At 39.1% G+C, this 23,415-nt stretch overlaps 1 protein-coding gene across 1 annotated transcript in view; it reads left to right on the top strand.

The window, feature by feature from the left end:
- Positions 1-11,341: 11,341 nt before the first annotated feature.
- RAD21L1 (RAD21 cohesin complex component like 1) overlaps positions 11,342-23,415 on the top strand; it is a 35,722-nt gene continuing 23,648 nt past the window's right edge. The window contains exons 1-4 of the mRNA XM_052651183.1: positions 11,342-11,485; positions 12,668-12,797; positions 14,321-14,414; positions 17,081-17,187. Coding sequence (XP_052507143.1) covers positions 11,342-11,485; positions 12,668-12,797; positions 14,321-14,414; positions 17,081-17,187 — 475 coding nt within the window. The remainder of the gene's footprint in view (positions 11,486-12,667; positions 12,798-14,320; positions 14,415-17,080; positions 17,188-23,415) is intronic.

Raw genomic sequence — 23,415 nt, 5'->3', positions numbered from 1 at the left:
TGAAAGAGATCAGCCCTGGGATTTCTTTGGAAGGAATGATGCTAAAGCTGAAACTCCAGTACTTTGGCCACCTCATGCGAAGAGTTGACTCATTGGAAAATACTCTGACGATGGGAGGGATTGGGGGCAGGAGGAGAAGGGGACGACAGAGGATGAGATGGCTGAATGGCATCACTGACTTGATGGACGTGAGTCTGAGTGAACTCTGGGAGTTGTTGATGGACAAGGAGGCCTGGCGTGCTGCGATTCATGGGGTTGCAAAGAGTCGGACACGACTGAGTGACTGAACTGAACTGAGGATATTTTGGCGATGGCACCCAACTCCAGTACTCTTGCCTGAAAAATCCCATGGACAGAGGAGCCTGGTGGGCTGCAGTCCATGGGGTCGCTAAGAGTGAGACACGACTGAAGGGACTTAGAAGCAGCAGCAGCAGCAGAGGAAATTTTGGCACCCAAGCTCGGTTATAATTTGATGATCAATTACTTACTCAAGTGAGAATGATATGTTTAAAAGCCTGGGAGAGAATAAATCCACCCCAACAAGCCTCGGTTTCATTTACCCAAATTAAACAATCAAATGGGAAAACATTTGTAAATTTTATCGCAAGGCTACATCAAAATTTGAACAAAACAGTGTCACGGCCTGGTTTGAGAGATTTGCTGATGCAAGTTCTTGCTTACACAATGCTAACTCAGAATGAAAAAAGGTGATTCAGCCTCACAAAGCACAGGGCGCCCCCCTAGAAGAATATCTTAAAGTTTGTCAGGATATTGGGTCAGAACCATATAAAATGCAACTCCTGGCTCAAGCATTGTCTAAGGCTAATAAAAAGACAGATATGAGATGTCACCAATGTGGAAAATTAGGACACATTAAAAAAGACTGTAAAGGAGGAAATTAAAAAAAGACAAAAAAATGATATCAAGACTCCAGGAACTAACACATATATATGGAATTTAGAAAGATGGCAATGACGACCCTGTATGCAAGACAGGAAAAAAGACGCAGCTGTCTATAACGGACTTTTGGACTCAGAGGGAGAGGGAGAGGGTGGGATGATATGGGAGAATGGCATTCTATCATGTATACTATCATGTAAGAATTGAATCGCTAGTCTATGTCTGACGCAGGATACAGCATGCTTGGGGCTGGTGCATGGGGATGACCCACAGAGATGTTATAGGGAGGGAGGTGGGAGGGGGGTTCATGTTTGGGAACACATGTAAGAATTAAAGATTTTAAAATTTAAAAAAATAAAAATAAAAATAAAAGAAAAATGGAATATTAAAAAAAAAAAAAAAAAAGACTCCAGGATTATGCCAAAAATGCCATAAGGGAAATCACTGGGCAAATCAATGTAGGTCAAAATTTCATAAAGACGGGAGGGACTCCCTTGTCAGGAAACGGGAATCGGCACCTGGCTCAGGGCCCCCAAAACAATGCAGGCACTTGGAACGCAGTTCCCTTTACCTACCCAGCTCAACCTCATGAAAACAATCAGTTCATGACTTATTCCCCACAACATCAGGGAGCGCAGCATTAGACATACCAGGCTTAGAAAATTTAGTAGTAATGCCCTCTATGGGAATATATAAAATACCAACTGACATCTGGGGACCCCAACCTAAAAATACTGTAGGTTTAATAATAATAAGCAATCTCACTTTAAACGGGGTCAAAGTTCAAATAGGAATAATAGATGAAGATTTTGAAGGAGAAATACTTATAATGCTAATAAAACCCAATGTTCCCTATCAAATATCGAAGGGAGGTCAAATTGCTCAATTGTTATTATTACATTATATAAAATTAAATTCTCCTAAAAAGAGAATAGAGGAACTTGGAAGTACAGGAAAACAAGTATTTTGGCAAACTTTTGTTGCAGACTAAAGACCAAAATTAGAAATAAAAATTATGGGAAGGCAATTCCCTGGACTTGTGGACACAGAGGCAGATGTTTCTATCATTGCCTCTAAACACTGCCCTCGATCCTGGCAGTTACAACAAGTCCTTACAATTATTACTGGAATAAGAACAATGAGCAATATAGCTCAGAGTGCATGCCCTGTGTGTTGCCAGAGGCCCGATCAACAAACTGTTATGCTTTGACCATTGGTCGCTGATATTCCTATTAACTTATGGGCCGTGATTTACTTATGCAATGGGGAGCTTATGTTACAATACCTCCCATAATGTCTCAGACAAAACAAATTATGACTAATATGGGAGTTCACTCTAGTATCCTCAAAATTTAGCCTAGGGGCCACTGTTCCAAAGACTGCATTAAAAATAAAACGGCTTTCAGATAAACCTATATGGGTGGAACAGTGGCCTTTATCAAAAGAAAAAATCGAAGCCTTACAAACGCTAGTAGAAGAACAATTAAAATTAGGACATATAGTAGAAACGACTGGCCCTTGAAATTCACCGGTCTCTGATTAAAAAGAAATCAGGTAAATGGAGAATGCTTACAGATTTAAGAAAAATCAATGGCTGTTACAGAACCCATAAGAGTATCACAACTTGGACTCCCTTCTCCCGCTATGATTCCAAAGTGATGGAAAATTATTATCACTGATTTAAAAGATTGTTTTTTCACTATCCCATTAAATCCTAATGATGCTTCAAAATTTTGCTTTTACTGTTCCATATTAATAATAAAGGCCCTAGTCAGCGATATCACTGGACTGTTTTGCCACAAGGAATGATGAACAGCGCCACCTTGTGTCAACACTTTGTAAATCAGCCTTTATGTTTAGAGAAAAATATCCACAAGCCTATATTATTCATTATATGGATGATATTTTATTAGCATACTTTGATAAGAAAATTCTTCAACAAATATTTTTAGAAACCCAAAAGATTTTATAATTGTATGGATTAATTATTACAGCAGATAAAGTTCAAATTGAAGCTCCTTATCAATATTTGGGTTATATATTAAATAGAAACACTATCTCCACAAAAAAACACAGATTCGAATTGATCAATTAAAACCTTTAAATAATTTAAAAAAATTATTAAGTGATATTAACTGGCTTCATCCAACCTTAGGGATTCCTAATTATGCCTTTAAAAATCTATTTAATATATTACAAGGAAATAATGAATTAAAAAGTCCTCGGTCTCTAACCCATGAAGCCAAAATAGAAATACAACAAATTAATCAGGCAATTCAAAAGCAACAATTGACCAGGGTAGAATTAAATCAGCCTATAACAGCCTTAATTATGGCCACTCCATATTCTCCCACAGCAATAATCTGGCAAACAGAAGCTATAATTGAATGGGTCTTTTTGCATCATAAACAAACTAAATTTATTGACTACTTATGTTGATGTGGTTAACAAGTTAATATTGAACAGGAGAACTCGTATTCAACAATTGTTGGGTTATGATCCAAAGACTATAATAGTACCATTTTCTAAAATACAAATTGAACATTTATATATTCAAAATATTGAATGGCAAATTGCTCTTTCTGATTTTATTGGCAACATTGATTGCCACTACCCTTCTAAGTTAATCAATTTTCTTAAAATACATGCTTTGATTCTCTCTAAAATAAAAAAAAAATAGAGCCTATTCACAATGCTGTCACCTATTTTATTGATGCAAATAAGGACCTCAAAACAGGTTCTTTTGGTCCTACTGAAGATTTGGCAATCTAAATATCCTTCTGTACAACAGGCTGAGTTAGAAGCTGTATTATTGTATATTAAAGAACCTGTTAACATTGTTTCTGATTCACAATATGCTGTCAAGGTTACTTCTTTAACCGAGACTGTAACAATACCCAACTCTAATCTGCCTATTATTCAACTGTTTAATCAATTACAAAATGCTATTTTTATAGAAACAATCCTTTTTATATTACTCATATTCGATCCCTTTCACAACTTCCAGGAGCTTTAGCAGAGGGAAACAATACTACTGACACTAAACTCATTTCATTTCTTTCTCATCACAATTTCATGAACTAATACACTTAAAAGTTAAAGGACTATAACATAAATTTCAATTGACTTGTCAACAAGCTAAAGATATTGCATCTCATTGTCCTTCCTGTCAACAAGTTAATTCTACTCCGACGTTGCCTGAAGGTGTTAACCCACAGGGATTATTTCCCAGCGATATTTGGCAAACTGATGTAGCACACATTCCAACATTTGGCAATGCTGGACTAGTCCATGGGTCTATTGACACTTATTTTGGAATATCTGCATCGCATCATACTGGAGAAACTGCAAATCAGTGGGTCTCTCACTTCAAACAAGCTTTGCTTACATGGGACTCCCTAAACAAAAAAAAAACCTGATAATGAACCAGCTTGTACAAGTGAAAGTGAAGTCGCTCAGTCGTGTCCGACTCTTTGCGACACCATGGACTCTAGCCCACCAGGCTGTGGGGCCCTAAATGGGAAACCTTGAAAAAGAAAGGCTAGCTTTGCGGTTTAGCGCTAAGATGGCGCCTGGCGGAAGAGATGAGGGCACGGCCCAAGTTGTTTATTAAAACTTTTGATTGGCTCTCTTGATTTCGGTGCATATGGACAGCGCAGCGAGATCACCATAGACTCTTGTTACAATGAAGCGCATGACGACTTGACCTTTAACGTGATTGGTGCAACTATGGCATATTACAATTTGACCTTTACCGTGATTGGTCCAACCCTCGCAAACCCCCCCCCCCCCTTGCTTGCCTATATAAACCAAGAGTTTGTAGCAATAAAGCGGAACTGCTTAGAGGGAACCCCTGCCACGGTAGATTGTCTCTCGCTGGCTGACGGGATGGGTTGGTGGACAGCAGGCTCACCTCTCCTCGGGACCCCTCGGCTTTGCTGAGGGAAGTTCCATTGCCTCTGTCTTTCTTCGGATCGCCCCCTGCACCAGGCTACATAGGATTCTTCAGGCAAGAATACTGGAGTGGGTTGCCATTTCCTTCTCCAGGGGATCTTCCCAACCCAGGGATCAAACCCAGATCTCCCACATTACAGGCAGATGCTTTAACCTCTGAGCCACCAGGGAAGCCCTAGCTTGTACAAGTCACACGTTAAAATTATTTTTTGAAGACCGGTCTGTTAAACACATCACTGGAATTCCATATAAGCCACCAGGACAAGCTATAGTTGAATGAGTCCACTGAACATTAAAAAACACTTCACAAAAACTAAAAGGGAGAGAAAGGTATAGAATAGGACCTAATTCCTCAAAAGATAAATTAGCAATAGCTCTTTTTATTTTAAATTTTTTGGATATTAGAGGGGACAATACAGAACCAGCAGCTACAATATTTTGGACAAATAAACTGCTAATGATTTGCTTTCTAAAAAAGAAACCTTACAACAAACTCAACAAGTCTTATGGAAAGAAGAGTTGGAAAAGGGAATTTTACTTAAACAAGGACGAGGTTATGCTCTTATTTTAACAGAAGAAGTTGAACATCGGTGGATCCCAGAGTGAAAAATCTGGCCCTGGAAAAAAAAGGACCTACTTCGATATAGACCCACTGTTTGAACCCCCGCTTGGAGCCATGTCACTGCTGATCCTTAATCCTGGACTATCTCTATCAAAAATAACCCAAGAAGCATCTTTGCCAACTTGGGGACAGATAGAGAAACTATCTCTGGAGGCAGAGAAGATGGTACACAGAAGAAGACTGCCAGAAACATCAGACAACCTGTTCTTGGCTATGGTCACTTTGTTGACCATGGTGGTAAGTACACAAGCTATAGATAGTCATCACTATTGGACTTACATACCTAATCCTCCCCGATGAGACCTGTGACTCTGGAAGATTCGCCAGTCCCATTATTCGTAAATGATTCTGCCTGGCTCCCCGGACCATATGATCAAAATCTTCCTATTAAAAAGGAAGAAGAAGGTTGTCAGTTGGTAAATTATACTGTTGGCTCTGATACCACTCCTATTTGTATTGGTTTTGGAAGTATATGCCTTAAAACAGGATATCAAAAATGGCTGTCAGTTGTCAAAGAATCAAATGATAATAAGACTTCCTTCTTTCTCTTAACTGCTCTTACTTTTTTAGAAAAGGAGGAAACTTCCAGCATGATGAATCCACCTGATTTTCCTGATTGTATTGCTGAAATTAGCCATGGTACTGAAAATTAGATACAATGGAAGGGATCAGAAGGTCACATTATTAAATGTTACAGAAGGCTCCATTATCAACTGGGGACCCCGAGGAACCCCTAAACTTAAAGAATCTAAAGTGTCTTCCCCATGGGTATGTAAAAATAAGGCCCTTATTACTTATGGTAGTCAATCCCTCATATGGCATCGGGCAGGATTTGCCCCTCCATGCCTCGTTTAGATCATTACCCTATTCATAATGAAATATGGAACATACCCATGGCTTAGAAAAAAACTAATCACTTGGAATGGAGGAATATACTGAGTATATTTTAAATGACCCAAAAGCTACCTTTTAACTTTACAAAAAACTCTACCCACACTATTCAAACTTGTGTAAGAATTCCTTTTGTTTTTATGACTGGACCAGGAAAATATCCCAATTTGGGATTAATAATATGTCTTAATTGTTCATTTTATACATGTATAAATAACACCATTCTTTTTAATGAAAGTTGGCAAAGTATCTATATTCTTAAAACCAGAAGTGGCATATGGGTTCCAGTTGATTTACAATGACCTTGGCAAGAAAGCCCTACATTATATGCTATTGAAGGAATATTGTAAAATCTTAAACATATTAAACGTTTTCTGGGATTGCTAATTGCTGCCATCTTAGGCACTATAGATAGCTATTACCGCTTCGGTAGCCATAGCCAGAGTGGCTCTTGATCAGTCTATAGAAACAGTTCATTTTATACAAGAATGGCGTAGAGATGCCGACGTCCTTTAGACCGCTGAACAAAAAATTGATGGAGAGTTGGCCTCCCAAGTGGCCAACCTTCAACAATCTGTTATTTTATTAGGAGATCAACCGGTCAGTTTACAAAAACAGATGAGACTAAAATATGATTGGAACTATACTTCCTTTTGTGTAACGGCTTACAAATATTATAAGACACAATTCAATTGGGATAAAGTTAAACAACACCTATTGCCATGGTAATATTTCTGTAGATATTCAAGACTTACAACAAGATAAATTAAAAGCTTTTAATAAGCATCTCAATGTAATTACTGGATCAGATTATCTTGATAAGTTCCTGATAATCTTTCTTCTCTTAATCCCTTAAAACAGATCAAAACATTTGGATATGGAATTGCTCTGGTTATGGGAATGCTATTAATTATATGTTTGTGTTTCTGCATAGTCTGGAGAAGAACAATCAAGAGACAATGAAACCAACAACAGCAACTAGTGTTTCTCACCATTTCTCATCTTGTGGAAAATCAAAAAGGGGGAGATGTAGGAGACAGGAAGAATAGAAGAAAAGCAGACCCCGGCGAGGGCCACAGAAGGAATTTATAATTATTGATAAACTGGAAGCTTTAAGGCATGGGACTCTTGGAACAAGTCCAGAGGACAGTTCATAATCTTGAAAACAAGATATGATCCTGGGGGCGGGAAACCAACCCCAGACTTTTTCCCAAATGGCCTCTCAGAGCAACGTGTTTTTCGTATCTGGAGGAAATCTATAGATAAGAATATTATTCTTAGTTACTGATTTGTTATTGATTACTGTTTCTTGTTTACCCAAAGGTTAATGATCACTTGGGCCCTGAAGGCCACATGAATTATTGCTTAACTCCCTGCACCATTCCTTCCTTCACGGCTGAGAGTATAATAAAGCTGGCATGGATTCAGTTTCAGCACCTTCACCTTGGAGCGGTGTTGGTCCCCTGATCCTCACCTTTCACTGAACTGTTGTGTCGTTTCTCATTCTCCCGCCTGCATCACGCTTTCGGAAACCCTGCTTGTAGAGCCGGACTCAACAGAGTATAAAGAAAGCTGAGCGCTGAAGACTTGATTCTTTTGAACTGTGGTGTTGGAGTAGACTCTTGAGAGTCCCTTGGACTGCAAGGAGATCCAACCAGTCCATCCTAAAAGAAATCAGTTCTGAATGCTCATTGGAAGGACTGATGCTGAAGCTTAAACTCCAATACTTTGGCCACCTGATGCAAAGAACTGACTCGTTGGAAAAGACCCTGATGCTGGGAAAGATTGAAGGCGGGAGGAGAAGGGGAGGACAGAGGATGAGATGGTTGGATGGCATCACCATCTCAATGGGTAGGAGTCCGAGTAAACTCTGAGAGTTGGTGATGGACACGGAGGCCTGGCGTGCTGCAGTCCATGGGTCGCAAAGAGTGACGACTGAGCAACTGAACTGAACTGAATATTTACTGAGCATTTATGATTGCTAGGCTCTTTACATGCTTCATCTCACTCATCCCTTACAATATCCCATGGCACAGGTACTTTCATTATCATTTCCAATTTACAGGTGAGAGAAACTGAAGTTAAAGAGATTAAATAACTTCTCCAGGGAGCTCCTCGCTCATAAGTGGAAAACTCCATTCTAGTGACATTCAGAGGCCAGGCAGAGGAGTTAGACATTACTACCTAACACAATTATTCTGTAGGGACCAGGTCCCTGAACAGTGAGCTCCACGAGCAAGCCCGAGGTGGAAAACTTCACGCCCTGCCGCTACCTCCCCGCCCCGGTCCCGGGTTCCCTCCCTTACCCAGTCCTTTGCCGCATCCACTCCCTGCGGCCCGAGCATTAACCCCGCCCACTCCTGCCGCCCCGCCCCCAGGTCTGCTCCTGCCCACTGCCCCGCCCGGTTCCCAGATGCCTCTCCCCTCTCCCCGCCCCAGTATGGGGCCTTGTCACTCAGTGGCCCCGCCCCAACCCGCTGCCCTGCCCCGCCCATCGCCTTGCCGCGCCCTCCCTGAAGCCTACCCGATCTGGGAGCTGAGCGTCTAGGACCCACCTCGCAGACCCGGCGACTCCTGCTCCAGGCCCTGCTTCGGCTCTTCTCGCCTCAGACCCGGGGCTGGAAGTAGGGCGCTGGGTGTGATCCGAGGACTGGAGGCTGGCTGGGTCACGGCCACCTTCATCCTCACAAGTGGCCTTGCCAGGTTCCTCATTGGCGCGAGTCCTGAGGGACCCTCTGAGGAGAGGAAACCGGCGCTTGCGGTCACCCCTCAGCCTCAGTGTCTCCCTCTGAGCCTCGGGCCTTCAACTCTGAGGAATCGTGTGTGGAGGAAGCCCTAGACGTCCGTGTCCTTGATGCTCGTTGTCTTTTCCTCACACCCCTAATCCCCACCCAACCCCAGCGCCTTCCATTCCTCTCCCTTCCTTCCTTCTCTCTCCCACCCCCTCCCCCGTGGCTCTTCCCCCACCTCCCCCGAGCGTCCACTTTCTGCCCCTTCATCCTGCCCTAAAGCTCCCCTTCACCCACCGCCCTCGCTCCTCACCAGGGACCCCTTCCCACGAATTAAGCCCACTCCCTGGCTTCTACTACCATGTTTTAATACTATCCTTCGCTTTACGTTGGGCTTCCCTGGTCGCTGAGACAGTGAAGAATCTGCCTGCAATGCGGGAGACCCGGGTTCGATCCCTGCGTCGGGAAGATCGCCTGGAGACGGAAATGGCAACCCATGCCAGTGTTCTTGCCTGGAACATTCCATGGGCAGAGGAGCCTGGCGGGCTACAGTCCATGGAGTCGTAGAGTCGGACACGACTGAGTGACTAACACTTTTCTTTCCCTAGCTATAGGTTGCATGAACTCAATTCAACCTACAAATAACTCTCAGGACATTGGGACTTTTGTGAGGGATTTGGGCCGGGGCGGGGGAGGGGGGGGAGGGGTGGATTTTGTGGGGGATGGGGGATTGGAGGCTCGAGAAAATCAATATGTCAGGAATACTAAATCACAGGTTTATTTTTTTCTTAAAGTTTACAAATAATCGTACATGTGGGAGCAATTGAAAAGGACAAACTGGAATTTATTCCAAGATACCAAACACACAGATTAAAAAGGAAGACTGGAGCCAAGGCAGACAAAGGCCATACGCATTAAAATCTTTACCCCACCCATTGAGAAATGTGGTTTGGTAGATTGCATAATCACATTTATTTTGGTCCAGTGATTTGATTCTTGCGGTGAAAATGGCATTGATCACCTAAGGTTTTGATTCTGGGGCTGATTTTGTTTTCGCATTTATTTTGGTTCAGTTTTCCCTTTTATTGGAACTTTAAGTAAGAAGCAAAAGGGTGCTTTTCTAGTGGCAGGTTAAGATTACTTATATGTAAGCAATAACTTGATTCTTTGTAAGTCATTCAAGGTGTCCTGACATTCCTTTGATAATAATGGAGCCTTATGATGTTACTGAGACTAATACAGTGTGTAGAAATGTGCATAAATTTTTTACCTTTAAGTGAAGGTTTTCTTTTACCATTCTTATTTCAAAACATTCAAATCCGATTCTTTTTTGTTCTGATTCTTTTTCTATAGTCTCTTGTTTTCTTAATTTTTCTACTTTATGGTCCTTTGGATTTCCATTATTTTAACTTCATAAATTAATACATCATTGAGTAAACCGTAAGGAATTCAATACCTGGATATGAATCAATGATCTGACACTTTCCAAACTCAAGTTTTAGAAAAGTGGTTACCTGTGTTTGCTTTTCTTAATTTTTTCCACCTTGTGTTATTCTGTTGTTTTCCCCCTATTTCCATTTCCTGGTTTTTTTTTTCCCCCAGTTTTCCTTCTCTATTTATTTGACCATGTGTGTGTGCTAAGTTGCTTGTCCGACTCTTTGTGACCCCATGGACTATAGCCTGCCAGGCTCCTCTGTCTGTGGGATTCTCCAGGCAAGAATACTGGACTGGGTTGCCATGCTCTCCTCCAGGGTATCTTCCTGACCCAGGGATTGAACCTACATCTCTTATGCCTCCTGCATTGCAGGCGGGTTCTTTATCACTTGAGCCACCTGGGAAGCCTGTTATTTGATTATGCTGCTGCTGCTGCTAAGCTGCTTCAGTCCTGTTTGACTCTTTGCAACCCTATGGACTGTAGCCTGCCAAGCTCTTAGAATTCAAATCCTTTATATAGCATGTGTAAAATGTAAGAAATGCTCAGTGATCAGAATACATTTAAACCAGGTGCTATACACAGTTTATTAATAGAGTTCTGTCATTAGTTTATAGTTTTGTATTTTACAGCAGTTTCTTTTTACAAGAAAGTAATTTGAATTGAGTAATCTATTAGAAGTTAATATGTTATAGAATTAATGAGAAATGGTTTTGCTTACTGTAAAATAGCACTAAAAGTTTTATATTCAAATTTAAATATCTTTTCATATTCTCTCTAGTTCATTAAATATTACTAAGGAATACAGGCAACATGTTCTACACATATGTCCTTATGAGTAAGCGAGGGCCATTGGCCAAAATCTGGCTTGCAGCTCACTGGGAGAAGAAACTCACAAAAGCCCATGTATTTGAATGTAATCTAGAGATAACCATTGAAAAAATTCTTTCTCCTAAGGTATGTTATTGATTAAAATTATAGGATGTATTTACTTTGACTTGTGGAGAGGAAAGGAATTAAAAGACATTATACCATGCAATGTATTTCCTAGGAAGTTTTACTACTCAAATGGTCTTTTTTTAAAATTCCTAAGCATTTATCATCTGAAAATAAACATATATTGATTTCTGTTGGTAATTAACTTTTTAATATGTTTATCATAAATAGATTGGATCCTGAAGGATAAAGGCCATGCTTTATAACTATTTTGTGATTGTTTCTTATTCGCTAACAAAATATTGTATACATAGTAGGTACCAAGTGAATATTTCTTAGAAAAATAATGAATGAATGAATAGGGAGAGTAGAAGGAAAGGAGGATTGAGTATAAATAAAAATATATGTGAAAACGTCATTAAAGCACTATATTCATTATAAAACAGTTACAAGTTACTAGAATTTGCATTAAAATATTATTTTAATATTTGTATTGGTTAGGTATTTTTCTTCTTAAGAGGATGAATTATGGATTATATATTCAATATATTCAATATATAATATTCAATATATAATATATTCAATTATATATTGAAAACTTACCATGTGCCAGGCACTGGGCTAGACTTTAATTTTTTTTAGTTTACTTAACCTCAGTGAATGTGGTATTTAAGAGCATGCACTTCTGAGTTGGTCAAATTTAATTCCTGCTCCATCGCTTAATAGTTTTGTTACTTAGGCATGCTGTTTATCACATCAGAGTCTCAGTTTTTTCTTCTGTAAATAGAGGTGTTGTCAAATAAACTGATGTATGAAAAGCTCTTAGGATAATTCCTGGCACAAAACAAGTGTATAATAAATTGTAGTCATTATTAGTAAATTGAAGTTCAGGAAGGTTAAATGACTTAGCCTCAGCAATTGAGCCAAGGCTTGAACCCAAGACTGCCTGACTGCAAAGTTTATGTTGTTTTCATAAAATCAACAATAGCATATTTCATTTAAATGCCACATTAGATTATCTTCACTGAATAAAAATGTTAATCATTTTACAAGGTGAGGTAAAAGTTAAATGATTTACTTTAAATAAGAATACAAAATATCTGCTTTTTAAAGGGAAGAAATTCTTATGATTTTATAATTTTCAAAGAACAGAGTTTATAAATCTAATTTTTAATATTCTAATACTTTAAAAATTATTGAAAGGTGAAAATTGCACTGCGAACTTCAGGACACCTTCTTTTGGGAGTTGTTCGAATCTATAATAGGAAGGCAAAATATCTTTTGGCAGATTGCAGTGAAGCCTTGCTTAAAATGAAGATGACATTTCGCCCAGGTATAAGTGCGATATTGATTTGTCTCACTTGTTTTTTTTCCCTTTTGCATTTTTAGTTTGGGTGGGCTCTATTAATTGTTGATACTCTATAATTCCAGGGTGGGTATAATGAATGGAAAACTTCCTTTTGACTGAAACTTAGTTTCCATGGTTAAGAACAAATTATATTATTTTCCTTGCTCTTTTACTGTGTTTGTGGCAAGAGGTTATACTTTCAAAAACTTGAAATGTTCTTGCGTATTTACATAAGAAATATATTTAAAGCTACCACAGTTGTATAAGAAATATATTAAAGCTACCACAGTTGTATAAGAAACTCTGATACTCAGTTTTAATGGGTTTCTTTGTTTGCCATATCTGTTTTTGCCTTTATGAGATAAATTAGAAATAATGTATTGATAGAACCTAGGTATCAATAATTGTCATTGTTTTCAGAGTTCTGAAGACTCTTAAATAGCACACTATTTATTAAATATTATAGACAATCTCTAGGCATTCCAAAGTGCTCGAGATTTATATGTGTCATACATAGAATGTCTTCAACTTTTAATTTAATTTTAATTTTATGACTTTCATCATTTTCCACCTTGTATTATGTTTATTTAAGTACAGAACTTGCCTCACACCAGTCTGCAAGCTCCTTGAAGACAATATCTTTGTGATATTTATTTTCTGAATCACTTATAGTACTTGTCTGAGTCCCATGTAAATAGTGTTCCCTCAATTAGTATTAGTGAATCAAGATTGACAAGGTTTGTTTCTTTTATTTAAAATATTTGTAGAACCTCTAGATAGAGTTATAATCATATCAAATGTTGTTCACTTATATATTCCATAAATATTTATTGAGCTCATACTTTGTGTGAAACACTATGTTAGGTTCTGGTGTACAAAGACAAGACAGTGTCCCTTTTGGCATAGTGAGGAAATCAGATAATGAAAAAGATATTTTTTAAATTATTATAATAATTATAGATTGTGCTATGAAGGAATATAAAGAGTACTACCACAGAAAATAACAGACATGTATTTTAGTTAGGCAAGTTGGGAAAAGCATTTCTGAGTAGATAGAATTTAACCTTAGACTTGAAGAATGAGAAGTATCCAGCCATATAAGACATCCCTAAAGGAATAGCATTCTGGGCAGAGGGAACTGCAAGAACAAAGCTCTTGTAGTAAAGTGCTTGACTCATTCAGAGAGCAAAAAGACCAGTACGTTTGGAGTGGAGTAACGCAAAGTGTTATTAGATCATGCCTATAGGGGTGCAGGGCCCTGTTTAGAAATTTAAATTTTATTTAAGTGCACTAGGGAAGTCACTGAGTCATTTTGAGGGTGATCTGACCTAATTACATATTTAATATATCACTCTGGCTGTTTTGTAGAGAATGAACTGAAGAGGGGTAGGAGCAGATACAGGGAAATGAGTTAGGAGACTAAACAGTCCAGTGAGAGAAAGTAGAGATTTAGTTTATTGAATGTGGGGTTTTTTTGGTTTCATTTTTTTTTTTTTAATCGTTTTCAGGATTGGTTGACCTTCCAAAGGAGAGTTTTGAAGCAGCATACAGTTCTATCACATTGCCCGAAGAATTTCATGATTTTGACACCCAGACTATGAAGTAAATTATTTTATTTATTTTCCTTCAATTTGATTTTCCTGGTTATTATTTACATTTTCAGATTTCACTAACACAAATGGATCATAGTTAATAGCTGAATTACTCATGTAGTTGACAAAGACTTAAATTTAGTGTGAAATTTCAAAGTAGAACACCAAAAATGTATCATGTTTGCTGAATATAGTTTGCAATATTAACAATACAGTCATTCATTCAATATTTGTTAAGTGCCTTCCATATGCCAAGCACTGTTATAGGCACTGAGGAGGTAACAATGAATAAAACACTGTTCCTGGTTACATGAAATCTCATGTTTTAGCTGGGGAGAGACAGATAATAAAACAAACAAGTAAATACACAATATACTAGGAGACGATCAACATTATGGAGAGAAATAGAAAATAAAGTATCAGAAAGGTCAAGAAAGGCTTTACTGATAAGCTCTGAACCGAAAGCTGAAAGAAATGAAGGAACAAATTATTCAGTAATGTGGGGAAGAAAGTTCCACATGAATCAAATGAAAAAACTCTAAGGCGGAGCGTGTTGGATCTGTTCAAAGAACAGCAAGGAGGCAAGTGAGTCTGGAGTGGAGTAAATGAAAGGCCCAAGTGGTAGGATATGAGGTCAGAGAATTAGCTGGGGTGCAGATGACAGAGGGTGTTGTAGGCTATAATAAGGACTTTTACTCAGATGGGGAGCACAGGAGGGTTTTGAACAGATTAAGTGACTGGATCTGACTTGACTTCAACATGCTTCCCTCTGGCTACTTACTATAAGGGGGAAAGGGAGGAAGCAGAGAGCCTGTGAAAAAATTATCGCAGTAAGAGATTAGATGAGAGATGGCAGTCTCTGTGATCAGCTTTTAGTCTTCATTTTACCCAGATAGTGTTTGCTAAAGATTGGATATGGCTTTAAGAGAAAGAGAGAAGTGAGGTTGACTGTATGATTTCTGGCATGAGAATGGAGTTATCCGTTTAATAAAATTAGGATAACTAGAGAATGGCAAGCTTAAAGGGGCAAGGAAAAGGAAAGTAAATTAGGTTTTGGACATAAGTTTTGAGAGGACTGTTACACATCCAAGAGAGCAGGTAGGTAGTTGAATATGTGGGTCTGAAATTCAGGAAAGATGTTTGATGGGATATATAAATTTGATGGGATATATAAATTTGAGAGTTATGAGTACTGATAGCTTACAGTGAACAGTGTCAGATTCGTGATCTCCGAAGAAGATTTAACTTCCGGGATCAGGGACCAGGCTTGATCACTCAAGAGCTTTTGTATAGCAGAGTTTTATTAAAGTGAAAAGGAACAGAGAAACTTTCTGACATAGACATCAGAAGGGGGCCGAGAATGCCCCACTCACTAGTCTTCAGCAAGGGAATTATATACTTTTTAATTAGTTATTACAATAAATCATAAGAATGCCTCAGGTTTGTGAAAATTTACCAAACCCACTCCCACAATTTACACTTTAGGATAACGGGATTAGAATTTAACAATAGAAAGATCCTACTAGACCCACTTCCATAATTTACATTTTAAGATATCAGGATTAGTCAGAAGGTTTTCAGGAAGGAAAAACTGTCCTCAAGCAGGATACAGTGTTGTTATATAATCCCTGCTGCTGCTGCTAAGTCGCTTCAGTTGTGTCCGACTCTGTGCGACCCCATAGACGGCAGCCTGCCAGGCTCCCCTGTCCCTGGGATTCTCCAGGCAAGAATACTGGAGTGGGTTGCCATTTCCTTCTCCAATGCATGAAAGTGAAAAGTGAAAGGGAAATCGCTCAGTCGTGTCCAACTCTTAGCGACCCCATGGACTGCAGCCTACCAGGCTCCTCCATCCATGGGATTTTCCAGGCGAGAGTATGGGAGTGGGGTGCCATTGCCTTCTCCGATATAATTCCTAGTACAGAGTTTAAACTGAGTTGATGTGTAATCATCAGTTCCCTGCTTAAAGAAAAAAACATTTTATGTGACTAAGACTAAGGAATGTAGAGAAAAAAAAGTTTGTCCTTTCCTCCTCCTTGAGAGTTCCAAACCCCTATCTACTCCTTGAGAGCCTCAGACCCCTTTCTCCTCCTCGGGGAACCCGGACTTCTTATCAACCTGCCTAGGAATTGACTCTCTCAATATGTGGATGGAACTTTAACCATAAGTCATAAGAGATCCCTAAAGGAATTAGTGTAGATTTTAAAGAGAGGGGAAGGAAGGAGAGAAAGTGGGGGGACGAGAGCGATTTGAAGACTGAACATTGAGTCATTCCTATTAGTTAATAGCCTGGGAGATGAGGAAGAACTAATAAAGGAAATGGAAAAGGAGCAACTAATGAGGCAGGAAGAAAATCAAGATACGCTAGTGTAGCAGAGGTCAGTAGTTATTGCAGAGGTCAAGAGGAGAACGTGTTCCATGAGGAAGGGAGTGAACATCTATTTCAAATGCTGTTGATTATGGTGAGCAAAATAAGGATTGAGAATTGCTGGTTGGATTTGACAACCTGAAGATGATATGCATGTATAATAAACTAATGTTTATAAGTAATACTATTGAGCAAATTCTCCTTTACTTTTGTAATAAAACCTGTTTTTTAATGGATTTTGTTTGTTTTTCAGTATATGCAGAATCACTGTGTTCTGTTCACGTTTCCCTCAATCTTGTATTTCTCCATAGTGCTATTGATGTTTCAGAATACTCTATTCAGAACCAAAGCAAACCAGAAGAAATCACACTTAGAGAAGATTATGGCAATGATCTACTTTTCCATGCTGGAAGCTTTGGTGAGAATATTTGAGAAATTAAAACTACAAGTCATAATCAGTTATATTTTCATCTTTGTTGTATACATAAAACACTGCCAAAGCTATTTCTATGCCAGTAGAACTATCTGTAGAATGAATTTTTGATATATAGATTTAATCCCTGCAATGAGTTTATCTTTGCCTTTTTCTACTATAGCTGTCAAATGCCAAGACTCAGACTCAACCTATATTTCCCTTCTCAGTGTACAACCATTTATTGAATATCTACTATATGTCAGATACTGTCACAGGCCGGGCAATACAGAGTTTAAAGAAATACTTCCTGCCTTCAAGGAACTTCAGGCTGGGAGAGACACATACAAATAAACAGTTGTTACAGTTAACATGTACACAAGTCTTTACATGTGTGCTGCATACAGAGTCTTTTAAATATATTTCTTTTAAATATGATATCAATAACAAGGTTTTAAAATACCTCGGGAATGAGGAGGAAATACACACTATACATTGATTGGGAAATAGAAACTATTTAATGTATTTTCAAATTGAAGTTACATGGTGTAATTTAACTTTATAGTATTTGTTCTTTTTTGTGGCATTTACCACTCTCTGACTTATATCATGACATTTATTATATTGGTTTGTATTATTCTGAAAACTCCATGAGGATAAGGTCTGTGTCATAGTCATCTTTGATTTTCTTAATGGACAAAGTAGTGAACATAGGAGAAAGAAAGCCTAAACCTGTCTTGGATGGAGGAGGGTGGTCAGGGTAGTAATGCTTGAGCTACATCATAACCTCCACTTTTCATCCTGACTCTTCTTCCATAACTCTTATATCTATGGCTGTGTTTCTCAAATGAGCTACGGCAAAGGACCAACCTTATACTTTGTCAATTTCTGATCTGTCATGGAGTGATACTTTTTAAAAATATAATAAAATGAATTACTAGAAAAATTAAAAAAATTTTAAATCAACATATAAGCTTCACATTTTTGTTATTAGATCTAGCATATATAAAATTACTCTATGATGTTATATTAAAACTTTGTAAACATCTATCTCTAATTTGTATATTTACTCTGTGGTGGATCATCACTGTCCACAGACCCTACTTTGAGTAGCACACATCTCTTACTGGCTGTTACCCCAAACCTTGAAATCTAACACACTGGTGAAGTTAATCATAGTTCTTACTGCCTAAGACGCTCTATGTACATTTCCCTGTAAATGCTCTTCAGCCCTGAAACTTTAGGATCACTTTTAACTATGCTTTCTATAAGCTTCATTCCAGTGTCAATTTTTTTTTTTAGAAAGTTGGACATGTTTCTCAGTCTCTTCCCACATTTTATACATCTGTGCAAGAGCAATTGTCCTTAAATTCCACTTTTTTTTCACTTCACATTCCTCTTAAGTGCCTTGGGTCCCTATAACTAACTGATAGACACTTCTGCCTATCCTCAAGGCGCTCTACCAGTTTATCATCATCTTTATTCTATTAACTTTATTTTACCTTACTACAGACTTTTTGCTCCAGTCAAGCAAATGTCTTATCAGTCACCCAGTAAAATTTAATTGTTCTCAGTTCTGTCTTCCTATACAGTTCAAGAAGGTGGGAAGAGTATCTTCAGAGTAGACTGACAGACCTGGGTTTGAATCTGAGCTTCCTCTGTTGATTTGCTGTGTGATATTGGGCAGATCACCTAGCTCATCTGAGCCTTACTGCCCTATTCATAAAATTTGGATATTACTAGCAACATCATAGAGTTATTTCCCTTATTTTCTCCTTCAGTACTTTCTGCCAATAAGGAACTTTTCTCTCCTTCAAACACTAGCTCAAACCTAATGTCCTCTAAGAAATGGTTAATATTATTTCATCCTATTCTGAATTATAAAATAAGAGTGAAACCAAGATTGTTTCCTTAATTTTTTGGTGTAATCTCAGGTTCTCATGATGCTCAGTGCTCAGAATATAGTACTGTTCATAAATGTTATTGTTGTATTGACCAAGACCAATTTTTCTTTTGGAGGCTATCAAGGTGTACCTGGAAGATGAGAACAATATTTTTAGTTTGGAGGCTATCAAGGTGTACCTGGAAGATGAGAACAATATTTTTAGTTCTTTGGAAAAGTTAATCTCTTTTATTGAGCAAATCTTTAGTCCAGTGCAGTGAAAGTTGCCTTTTTTAGCTCTTTCTTTCGAGAAGAGATGTAGGTCTTCCAGTGATATTTCATGATTTTCTTTATCAATTAGTTTTAATGTGGGTTGTTAGATGAAGGGAAGAGAGGACCAACCTCTAACCTCTAGGATTTCAGACTGCTAGACTCTCATCTCTGAGGTTCAGACTTCTGGACCAAGAGACTCAAACCCAAGAAAGGGAAAGTATATGCATGTACTGATAGTCAATCTGGAAGCAGGTCTGTTTGAAGCAGGGAGTTCATTTTATCTGCTGCCGTCAGTGTCTTAGGAATTTTCTGTCATAAGTCTCCATTTTGGCAGAATTCTAACACTGATACGAAGACTATCTTAGCTGGGTTCAGATCCTGGCTCTATCACTTATTAGGGTATGGCTGTGGGCAAGTTATAAAACCTTTCTGTGGATGTTTCCTTGTCTGTACAATGAGGACTGTAATAGTATCCTCTACTGCATAATATAATGCACATAATAAGCATTCAGTTTATGTTAGCTTACCAGGTGTTCTTTTTAAAGATTTATTTACTTATTTGAGCTTCCCCAGTATCTCAGCGGTAAAGAATCCAGCTGCAATGCAGAAGACGCAGGAGAATCGGGTTTATTCCCTGGGTTGGGAAGATCCCCGGGAGGAGGGCATGGCAACCCCCTCCAGTATTCTTGTCATGAAAATCCCATGGACAAAGGAACCTGGAGGGCTGCAGATTCATGGGGTGGGAGAGAGCTGGACGTGCACACATTTACTCATTTATTTATTTTTGGCCGCACTGGGTCTTCGTTGCCATGCACGCTTTCTCTAGTTATAGCAAGCGGGGGCTACTCTTCGTTGAGGTGAACAGGCTTCTCATTGTGATGGCTTCTCTTGTTGTGGAGCACGGGCTCTAAGGAGTGCAGGCTTCAGTAGGTTGTGGTGCTTGGCTTAGTTGCTGCACAGCATGTGGGATCTTCCTGTACCAGGGATTGAACCCATGTCCCCAGCATTGGCAGGAAAATTCTTAACCACTGGACCACCAGGGAAGTCCCAGCTGACCATGTTTTGTCTTTCTTACGGCTGTATCTCCAACCCCTAGCATATTGCCTAATACCTAGTCATTCAATAAATACTAAACAATATTGTAAGCCCATTCTTTAATGTTCTACCTACTTTTCCATTATACAGAAGGCAGACATACTCCTTATTTTCCAAACCCTCATTTTGGACTACAGAGAAGGCAATGGCATCCCACTCCAGTACTCTTGCCTGGAAAATCCTATGGATGGAGGAGCCTGGTGGGCTGCAGTCCCTGGGGTCGCACAGAGTCGGACACGACTAAAGTGACTTAGCAACAGCAGCAGCATTTTGGACTAACAAGCAACTGAAGCTCCAATGTCCTTGAAATAATATGAAATAATACTTGATCAAGCAGGATATGACCCCTCTAAAGTAGAATAAATAATTCTACTGCCAATAATAATTTTCTGGGAAGTTATTAAACTGTACCACCACTAAAAACTCAATCCTAGTATTTTGGCAGTTTTTCCTCATTGTATTGGGAAAAGCATTAGACTAGAAATCCAGTCTTTGCTGATTAGCAGAATGAAATTACTTGAATAATTCAAATAAGTTTTTCTTTTTTATTGACATACAGTTGATTTACAGTGTTGTGCCAATCTCTGCTGTGGAGCAAAGTGACTCAGTTTCACACATACAGATTTTTGTTGTTTAATCGCTAAGTCGTGTCTGACTCTTTTGCCACCCCACATGGACTGTAGCCTGCCAGGCTCCTCTGTCTGTGGGATTTCTCAGGCAAAAATGCTGGAGTGGGTTGCCATTTCCTTCTCCAGGGGATATTCCTGACCCATGGATCAAACCTACATCTCCTGCATTGCAGGTGGATTCTTTACCACTGAGCCACCTGGAAGCCCTCGTATATATACCTTCTTTTTTTTTTTTTTTAATATTCTTTTCCATTATGGTTTAACCCCAGGAGATTGGATGTAGTTCCCTGTGCTGTACAGTAGGACTTTGTTGTTTATCCATTCTAAATGTAATAGTTTGCATCTACCAACCCCAAATTCCCAGTCTGTCCCTCTCCTGCTCTCTTCCCTTGGCAACCACAAGTCTGATCTCTGTATCTGTGAGTCTATTTTTGTGTTGTAGGTAGGTTCATTTGAGCCATATTTTAGATTCCACATACAAATGATATCATATGGCGTATGTCTTTCTTTTTCTGACTTACTTCACTTAGTATGATAATCTCTAGTTTCATTCATGTTGCCGCAAATGGCATGATTTTGTTCTTTTTTAATGGCTAAGTATTAGGTTGGTGTGAAAGTAATTGCAGTTTTGTGTTGCTGAATTTTGCTTTTTGACATTGGCATACATTCTTAAATAAATGTGGTTATGTTATATATCATTTTAATGCTCATTTTTTGCTTTGTGTTTTGGTTTTTTTTTGCTAATGACTTATTACTTGCTGTTTATTTTATATTTATTTTAGACTAGGGAAATGATGTTAGACAGAAAAAGCAAATTAGAGCAATTTTCTTATTTGAGTTCAAAATGGGTTGTAAATTGGTGGAGACAACTCACAATGTCAACAACATGTTTGGCCTATAAACTGCTAATGAATGTACAGTGCAGTGATGTTCAAGAAGTTTTGCAGAGGAGACGAGATGAGGTAAAGATGGGGAGCGTAGAAGCTGGCCATTGGAAGTTGACAGTGACCAACTGAGAGGATGCTGAAGCTGAAGCTCCAATACTTTGGCCACTTGATGCAAAGAGCCAGCTCATTGGAAAAGACCCTGATGTGGGGAAAGATTGAGGGAAGGAGAAGAAGGGGACAACAGAGGATGAGATGGTTGGATGGCTTCATCGACTCAATGGACATTAGTTTGAGCAAACTCTGGGAGATAGTGAAGGACAGGGGAGCCTGGCCGTGCTGCAGTCCATGGGGTCACAAAGAGTTGGACACAACTAAGCAACTTGAACAACAACAATTGAGAGAATCATTGAAGCCGATCCTCATACAGCTATGTGAAAAGTTGCCAAAGAACTCAACATTGACCGTTCTATGGTCACTCAGCATTTGGAGCAAATTGGAAAGGTGAAAACCTCAGTAAGTGGGTACCTCATGAACTTAGTACTTCATGAGCTGACTGAAAATTAAAAAAAATAATCATTTTGAAGTGTCATCTTCTCTTAGTCTGTGCAACAAGGAACCATTTCTCGATCAGATTGTGACGTGATGAAAAGTGGATTTTATATGACAACCAACAATGACTAGCTCAGTGGTTGGACCAAGAAGAAGCTCCAAAGCACTTCCCAAAGTCAAACTTGCACCATAAAAAGGTCATGGTCACTGTTTGGTGGCCTGCTGCCACAGCTTTCTGTATCCTGGTGAAACCATTACATTTGAGAAGTATGCTCAGTAAAAAGACGAGATGTACCGAAAACTTCAACACATACAGCCGGCATTGGTCAACAGAAAGGACCCAGTTATTCTCCACAACAATGCCCGACCACATATCACACAACCAACACTTCAAAAGTTGAACAAAAACTTTATTAAGTTTTGCCTCATCCTCCATATTCACCTGAACTCTCACCAACCAACCACCACTTCTTCAAGCATCTTAACAACTTTTTGCAGGGAAAATGCATCCACAACCAGCAGGAGGCAGAAAATGCTTCCCAAGAGTTTGTCAAATCTCAAAGCACAGACTTTTATGCACAGTGAGGTTTAAGTGATTTTCCCCAACGTCATGGTGCTAGTAAGTGGCTGAACCAGGGTTCCAAGGAGCATTTTGTAAATATTTATTTGGCCCCTCTGGGTCTTAGTTGCAGCATGCAGTATTTAGTTCCCCAATCAGGGATGGCCCAACCAGGCCCCTTGCATTGTGTCCGTGGAGTTCTAGCTACTGGACCACCAGGGAAGTTCCAGGGAGCCTTTTGGAAGGGTGCTGACAGTGTGTGGGCACTGCCCTGAACCTCCACAATAGCTGTCTGCTTTCATCCCCACAGCACCTCTAGGAAGTTGATATGGTTGTTGAAGCACTTGTCCAAGGTAGGGC

This window comes from Budorcas taxicolor, chromosome 13 (genome assembly GCF_023091745.1).
Source record: "Budorcas taxicolor isolate Tak-1 chromosome 13, Takin1.1, whole genome shotgun sequence".
In the NCBI taxonomy this organism is placed as follows: Eukaryota; Metazoa; Chordata; class Mammalia; order Artiodactyla; family Bovidae; genus Budorcas; species Budorcas taxicolor.
The sequence above is the reverse complement of the archived record's forward strand: the minus strand, read 5'-3'. Positions and strand labels throughout refer to the sequence as shown.